Here is an 8769-nt window from a genome sequence, read left to right on the forward strand (position 1 = left end):
ATGGACGTCTTAGAACAAAATGGAATCGATCTCAAAAACTGCAGAGGTCAAGGATATGACAATGGAGCGAACATGTCCGGTATATACAAAGGAGTACAGGCAATTATACTGCAAAAAAATCCTCAAGCTCTCTATATGCCATGCAGCGCTCATAGTCTCAACCTTGCTGGTGTTCATTCTGTTGAATCTTTGGTTGAAGTCAAGAACTACCATGGCCGAGTCCAGTCACTTTACAATCTTTTCAGTGGAAGCCCTAGTCGGTGGAAAGTCTTGATTGAAACCACTGGTTTGTCCCTTCATCAAACGTCGCAAACCAGATGGAGTGCGCGAATCGAGGCCGTGAAGCCGTTAGTCAAGCGATCCAGGGAAATCCTCGAATCTTTGAAAAAGCTCCGCGATTTTGATCTAACAGCTGATCAATTGAATGAAGTAAAATCTCTGGAGAAGTGGGTTCATTCATTCGAGTTCATCGTAATGACAATCTTTTGGTATAAAACTCTTCAATCAATCAACTACGTGAGCCTTGCACTCCAATCAGAAAATATCTCCTTGGACGACGAGATGAAACTCATTAAGACTCTCATTGAAGATCTAAATCGACTGAGATCATCTTGGCCCAGCATCCTTAATGAGGCACGTTTGATAGAATCTGGTCTTGCTTCTTTTGGTTTTCAATCAGAATTTGTGAAGAAGAGGACGAAAAAAAGGAAGACCTTTCACGAAGAGGTGAGGAACACCGCTCATTTCCATGAAGACGAAGCAAAAGAGTTTGAGGTGAGCATATTCAATACCGCTCTTGATACTCTTATTCAGCAGGTCAGCGATAGATTCCAAGCTGCTGAGAAGACGACGAATATGTTTTCGTTCTTGTGGTCATTGAAATCTCTTGTTATTTTAAATGAAGAAGAACCAGAAGAAAGTGTTGAAGCACCTATCCAATTGGAGGAGAAATGCAAGGTCTTGGCACAAATCTACGCGACCGATGTTGAGGAAGAGAAACTTATTGAAGAGGTCCGCCACCTCGATGCTCTGAAGCGATCCAATCTTTTGGTCCAAAAGAATCTCTTACTTCCATGACGTTATTGAATGGAATATACCAGAAAGGTCTTCAGCCGCTCTTCGAATCAGTCTGCATTTTGCTGCGCATCTTCAACATCGAAAGATCAATTTCCTCTGAAGTTGAAACAACAATAGCTGTTGTATTCTAGACAAATTTTTGCTCTTAACATCCAATAGTGTTTAATGATTGTCTTTGGTCTGTTTCTACCATGTTCTAGTGTCGACTTTATCATTTTATGTATGAGTGTATAACCAAGTCAAAAGACCATTGCAATTATCTAGAAATAAACTGTTCAAATGTTCATTAATTAAAATTAAAAAATTCTATATTCTTTTATCCTCTTTGATTTGTTATCAAATGGCTTATTATATGTATTGAATTATGGATCAATAGATCAGCTTTCACTTTCAGTGGGGCGCTTGGGAAATTTTGACCCTGGGCGCCGCAAAGGCTCACGGCGGGCCTGTATATATATATATATATATATATATATATATATATATATATATATATATATATATATATATATATATATATATATATATATATATATATATATATATATATATATATATATATATATATGGTCAATTCGATAGTTCAGTGACGCATCATGCGGAGAGATTTTTTTTTAATAGAAATTTTTCTATAACTCAAAAATTATTTTTTATTACTCTAAATCAATCTTGAATTAAAATTTTATAATATAAACTAAACACAATTGTATTAACATAACACTGCTACATAGCAAAAATTAAAACATGAGTTCAGTGACGCAACGCGGAAAAAAGTGTTTTTTTTATCAGCATGCTTTTAAATGGAGTTTTCGTTGAAATTTTAATTCTTGCTTGACTTATTAGATTTTTTTGTTGTAATTTATTCATTTGGCAATAAGGTAGTCATAAAAAAAGCCACAAACAATAAAGTTTTCATATCGTTTTATTTTACAGAAAAAAAACTATCAGTTCAGTGACGCAACGTTCAGTGACGAAACAAAAAGACGAAATTAAAATCATTTTAAAAAGTTTTTTTATTTTGTAATAAATTTTAATTATACTTAGGTAAAAATAGCATCGGAACAACGTTATCATTCTGAACATAAAAATAATGTGATGTTGATATACCTTTGATTTTTCTTGAATAACATAAAAATAAACTGAATCCAAGTTCATTTTTTTGTTGTCTTGTATCGTTTTCTGACATGTGAATTACAGATATTTGCAAATCTTGTAATGCCGATGCAAAATCTGCTGCTGACCTGATTTCGTATTGACTAGTTTTAACTCTCAGGGCTGCGATTCGCTTAACAGTAGCTCCTATTCCGTCAACCACTCCTTTCCCGTGCATCGCTGCAAAGAAATGCCAGAAGAATTTTTTATGAAAATGTTTTTCAAACACAACCATTGCAGCCATAATGCTTTTGTTTTTGAACTGAGAAGTGACATTATTGCTGAACATGTGTACTTTTTTGACTTGATCATGAATAAAGTGAAGGATTTTGTCAATGTACGGTATAACGGAAGACTTAGTATGATCAGTTGAATCTGAAACTATGGCAAATGTTTTTAACTCAATGTTCCAGACTGCTAAGGTCATGATAGAAACTTGATTTTGACCAAAATGAGCCGCTTGTGGCTCATTTTGATAGAAACACCTAGCGTTTTCAGCCCAGTCAACTTTGATTACCGCAATTTCAGAATTAACACTCATCGAAACCTCCTTCAGTTTATTAAAAATTATTGAAGAAAAACCATTCTTTACAAATGCGTGTTTAACGAACTCATCCAACACATATCACGCATCGCTGATATGTGTTGGATGAGTTCTGTTACAGTAGACTTTTTTGAAATTTTTCAATATTTGCATATGTTTTAGTTTCAGGCTTTCTTCACTCGTCCCAGGATACTTCGAAATTAAATGTATTAACAGTTTGCAAGTGTTTATCGAACTGTTTCATACCTTTGCATGCAACGCATTTGTCATAGGCGCAATCGTATGTGTACGGTTCACAAACAAAGTTATTTATCATTTCAGATCCAACTTTGATTGAAGGCGCTTGAATTGATTTTGTTAATGCAATTAAGGCAAATCGCATATTTTCATGCAAACTACAAACACAAACATTATGCGGAAATTTTGTAACTGATTTTACATTGCGTGGACGAAGGTCGCAAAATTTGCTGAGTCCAATTTTTATGTGCAGATGCTTTTCCTTGAATAACTCGAAAGCTTTTTTTAGCGTATAATATAAATGACGTATCTGAATATTGTTTGCTTTTCCGTCAGATAATTGAATTCGAGTGACATCTTTTTTGTTTGGTGATATTTGGGAAACTTCATCTTCATTATAAAAGTTTACAACTGCTAAAACATCGCTTTCAGAAAGACCATACAGCTTTGAACATGCTGGAGGTAGACCCGAATTATCTTTACAAGCAGAGCTATTTGAAAGAATAGAAAGAATTTCAGAATGTTTTTCTTTTGAAGTTGGTAGTGCTTTTAAAACTTTTTTCAATGCTTTTCCTCTTTGTTGAACGTTTTTAAAAGATGAACTTGGTCTTTGATTTAAAATTTTTCTTTTTAAAGCGCGACTGTTTAAAACTCTTAATTTTGCTATAGCAGCATAAGCTGCTTTTTTATTAGGATCGGCTTTCAATTTTTCTCGATATCTCGTAGATCTAACTCTGGACATTTCTTTCTTTTTATCAGCATTCCGAGAAACATAATTAGCTTGGTATTCTGCTTAACTTTTTTTTTTACTTCTAATTTTGATTCCATTTCTTAAAAATTTACAACTTTATAAGAAAATGTTAGCATAAATCCAAAAGTTTACTAATATTTACTAATAGCCCTTCACAATACTAAAATGCAAAAATTTATTCGAATTTGAAAAATTTGAAAACCCACAACGAAATCTGAACTTTTGGATGATATTTTGACTTCCTTACCACGCTATTTTATAAAACGCTAATTATCCCGTCGATGGGTGCAGTGACGCAACAGCTTTTAAACTATAACTATATGTTAATACAATGCTTTTTGACCAATTTTTTTTTAGTAATGATTAAAAGTTTACATTAAAATTTATAATTTCTAAAAAAACCTCGCCATAAAGCATAATTTCATTGCGATAATTAAACTTTTTTAGCTTTTAGTTCAGTGACGCAACTTAATTTTTGCAGATGTGTATGTGACAAAAAAACACTTGAATTATTTTTAAAGAGTAAAATTTTTTTTACTCAAGACATATATGTAATCTCAAAGATTCTTTCTAAACAAAAATATGGATATGTTTTGTTTATAATATTGCAATAACTCGCCCTCAAATTTTACTCACTTTTTCGAATAATAAAAAGAACAAACAGTTGCTAACATTCATCAAATTTATCTACTCGGTTCAAACATTTTCTACTCAAAATTTATTTTAACTATAATTTATTTTAACAATATATTTATATATATATATATATATATATATATATATATATATATATATATATATATATATATATATATATACACACATTAACTCATTTAATAAAGAATTAAGAATAGTATAAAACAGTCCATTATTAAAGACAGTTGTTTTCCAAATTCAGCCTTAATATATTTTTGTAAGATGTCGTTCTTGGTAGGTGATCGTCTAAGTTTTAGTATTAGCTTGCGTACTTTTTTAATGACTGGCTCATAATGAACTTCATTTAGTTCAATTTTAGGTCTTACATTTTTATGATTGTATTCCAACAAATCTTCCTCAATGTCCTCATTCTCGGATGAATCGCTGTCAGAAAATTCATTGTTAAAATCTAGCTGATTTGCATCGAATTCTCTCTTTTTATAAAGAACATCAATTACAGCAAGTTGTATGCTGTGGGCAAAACATAATTGTTGGTTAGCAGGCAGCAACCTGCCAACTTTTTTCATAACACTAGCTCCGCCGGTCATTATAGCCACAATGTTGCTGTGTAGATCAAGACTATGGTCTTTAGGTTTTTTTTCTAATAGTTCAATGCACTTTTCTGTTGGTATTGAACCTGCTATTCGCACTAAACCTAAACTCCAGAATGGATAGTTTTGTCCATGAACGTTAATATTCATGTAGCGACAATTTCTCCTTTTTGATCAAATGGTCAAAAGTTGAAAAACATTCAACTTTTGACCATTAATTGGTCAAAAGTTGAATGTTTTAATGTGTTATTATGTTGAAATAGGAGTTATATTTTTTGTTTATGGAAGAATATATGTATTTTTACACATTCTTCGTATTATTTTAATCATAATAAATAAGTCTACAAAAAGATGCTCGATAAACCACTATGTTACCTTTTTTATACACACAATTTTATATTTGAAAATGATACTTGCATTAATATCTTTCTTTTTAGCTAGAGACTTTGAAAGTTAATGAATATATCTTGAGATATCTTATTTTTTCTTGTAAAAATTGACATTTTTGATTTTCAAAAAGTCTTAAAACCTAAAATAATGAATTAACTTTAAAATCTCTAACTAAATATGGACTTAACACACTAAGGACTATTTGCAAAAATTTTTTATAAATGAAGTAATAGATAAGTATGAGTTTATCTCTGATGTTTCTATGTGACTTTTTGACTAATTTTCAGAAAACTGGCAGCCATTTTTAAAAAATATTTTTTTATTATTTGATTAAAAAACAAACTATTTGTAAGATTTTATCTTGAATGTTAAAATGTGAATGTTGTACAATTTTTTTTTTATTTGTCACTTGCCATTAAATTATTTTTTTTTTATAGTTAGTTTTTAGTTATTTTATAGTTCATAAAACATATTTCATAAAAATAATATTTATTAGTAGGTATAAATATATATTAAAACAGTATGAAAAATGTTTACAAATATCTTCACTTGCAACGTCTGACTGGCTACACATCAGTGTTGTCTGTATTTAAACGAGAAATGCATTCAGATCATTTTATGAAGTAAGTGTATGTCATATATTTATGCTACATTATTGTGTTATTAGGATATTTAAACACACTAAATAATACTTTTTATTTTATTTGACTGAGATAAGTAGGCTTTGTGAGAAAAAAAATGCATGAAAGTTTTTGAAGTTCCAAGTTTTATCTTTTTATTATTACATCTTCATAATTGTTTATATTAATTATTATTTTTACTTTTATATTTTTGTTTTGTTTTCTGTTTTATTTCGTATCATGACTTTTAAAGTTATGTTCATTAAATTTTAAAATTGTCTAGGTTTTATTCTACATTTTTGTATACTTTGTAAATAAATTGTAACTTTATTAAATATTTTTATGAATGATAAATTTTTTACTTGGTTACATATTATTAATTTATTATTAAGTTCTTATTAAGTTGATAAAAAAGTTTATTATTGATTACAACAATTTTATTATTGAAGGAATGTAAAGACTGGTACTACTGTGAATATAATGTATAAACAGCTACAAAAAAAGTTTTTTAGGAATTACAATTAGTATATTCAAACATACTTGAATATGTTACATTATATAAGTAATGAACTGAAGTGTTCACAAATTTTCTATTTTTACATATATAATAAATGTTTTATAATAATAATTGTTTATACAAATGTTGGTGTATATCTTAAAAAACTGTGTTTCTCTCATTTATATTTATTAATATCTATTTATATGTTGTATGCTCAAAAACAAAAACAATTTGTAGTTTGTTTTTCAAAGTTGATAGACATCTGATACAATGTATCGGATATACTTATTATGAGGTTATAGTAATCTGATGCACGTTATCAGATTATTAAAAACCTTGATGTTTGTGTTAAGGTTATCTAAGTAAAGCCATGATCCAAGCAGGGATGTGGAGTCCCAAAACGACTCCGGATTTGTATGTCACAAAAAGATTATTATAAGTATTGTGAATTTCAAAATAGCTATCACAGATGTAATGACTTGCAAGGCTGCTCAGTTTTATGGCTTTTTATTAAGAAATTTGTGCTGGCAAACATCAAAAAGGATTTACAAGCAACAAATTTTTTGGTTTTATTTTATTTCTGAAAATCCTTTTGCATTTTAATTATATCTCAATTTAAATAATTTGAACAAATTATATTTGTTCAATTAATTAATATATTTTTTTAGACTTGGATTTTATTCATATCATTTCAAAATATTTTTATATAACCTTTATAAAAAAGATAAGATATTCAAAATATGGAAATAATTTATTTCTATTAGTTTTTATAAATATTACCTGTTATAAAAATATCAATAAGATGACACCTTTCTTAATGTTATGCTTTTTTTTTTTTTTTTTAAATAAATTAAGGTGTAGATGTGTATAGTAGTTCTATTGGTTTAAGGTTATTTTATTATAGTTTATAGTTTTGTTGGTTTAAGGTTAAGTTATTATATTGGTTTAAGATTAACTTAAGGTTAGCTATTTAAACCACAACAAATCTAAAGCTAGGCTGTTCAACAAGATATGCAAACTACAGTGTGTGTAGATTTATGAAATAGAATTTACAAATTGAATGAAAATAGAGCATGTTTGATAAATTGGTAGGGTAGCAGTAATTTTTTATTTTTGTTTTTTAGGTATTGGCAGGCTGTACTTGACAACTTACTTTCCTGCAACGAAATCAAAAGAACCTTCAACTAAAAACCAATTTAAAAAATTTTCATAGCAGCATTTTTTAAGAAGAATTTTCCCTTTATTTTATTTACTAATCAGATAACTTATATTTCATAATATCTTTAGGTTATTTTTGGAGATGTTTAATTTTGATGTTTTACAAAATTTTAGTTTAAAAAATAATATTTACATATTGATTTTTAGTTTTTTAATAATTAATTTTTATTCAGAAGTACGATTATAATTGCAGTGTCCAATTTTTGTAATATTTTTTCTATAAATATCAATTCGATATTATGTTATCAATGTGAAAGTATAATCTCAAAATATAATTTAAAAAATGGTAGGACGAGGTACATAAACATACGCTTTGTTTTCTTATAAATAAAATTCAGGTTTAGCGCAAAATGTTTGTACCAATAGAAATTCTGTATACAATATTCTGTTAGTGGTTTAGATTACTTTTTTGGTGGTTTATCTGGTTTGCATTCTCCGGTATTATTAGGTTGGGTTGGAACTTCGACCTTCGCATTATGCACCGACAACATGTGCGTATGAAGTCCTTTTAATGAGCCACCACTAATTTTTAAAATCTTCTTGCAGTTTGGCAATTTACGCATCGCTGTTTGGCCTTTTTCATCCCGTAGAAAATATTTCCAAACAGCTGAGTTACTTTTAATTGTAAAATCCACGTATGACATGCCGATTTAATTTTTGATTTTAAGATTCTACCTTAAAAGAAACGTGCTTTTTTTCAGATTGAAAAAACTGACAATAGTAACTAAGCTATTAAAAATTATTAACAATAGTAACTAAGGTATTAAAAAATCTAACTAATTTTAATAAGGTACGTAAATAACTTTTTAGAAACAACGTAAATTTGTATTATAATAAACTCTTCTACAGCCACTTTTGTGTGGCATTGACTGCAAACCATGAGCTGTCTATGTTTATTGAGTCCATTAGTTGCTTAAAATTGTCAATTGATATTGCTTCGACGACACCTAGTAAAGCGTTCCATATAATCTGGTAACCGTATAGTCGTTGGCTATACGGTTGTTAAAAAATTTATGTTTGACTTCGCAGTTTTA

At 29.1% G+C, this 8769-nt stretch overlaps 1 protein-coding gene and 1 long non-coding RNA gene across 2 annotated transcripts in view; both read left to right on the forward strand.

Annotated features, from left to right (window-relative positions):
- LOC136089619 (zinc finger MYM-type protein 1-like) lies at nt 1-1077 on the forward strand. Its single transcript, XM_065815671.1, has one exon. The coding sequence runs from the start codon at nt 1-3 to the stop codon at nt 1075-1077; it is 1077 nt and encodes a 358-aa protein (XP_065671743.1).
- Nucleotides 1078-5892: 4815 nt separating this feature from the next.
- The window catches only part of LOC136089351 (uncharacterized), a 3113-nt gene continuing 236 nt past the window's right edge, over nt 5893-8769 (forward strand). The window contains exons 1-2 of the long non-coding RNA XR_010642978.1: nt 5893-6021; nt 8128-8769. The exon at nt 8128-8769 is cut by the window's right edge and continues 236 nt beyond it. This is a non-coding gene — a long non-coding RNA (uncharacterized LOC136089351). The remainder of the gene's footprint in view (nt 6022-8127) is intronic.

Source organism: Hydra vulgaris, chromosome 13, assembly GCF_038396675.1.
Source record: "Hydra vulgaris chromosome 13, alternate assembly HydraT2T_AEP".
In the NCBI taxonomy this organism is placed as follows: Eukaryota; Metazoa; Cnidaria; class Hydrozoa; order Anthoathecata; family Hydridae; genus Hydra; species Hydra vulgaris.

Excerpts from the sequence above, each read along its gene's own strand:
- LOC136089619 (XM_065815671.1), top strand. The coding sequence starts at position 1 with ATGGACGTCTTAGAACAAAATGGAATCGATCTCAAAAACTGCAGAGGT.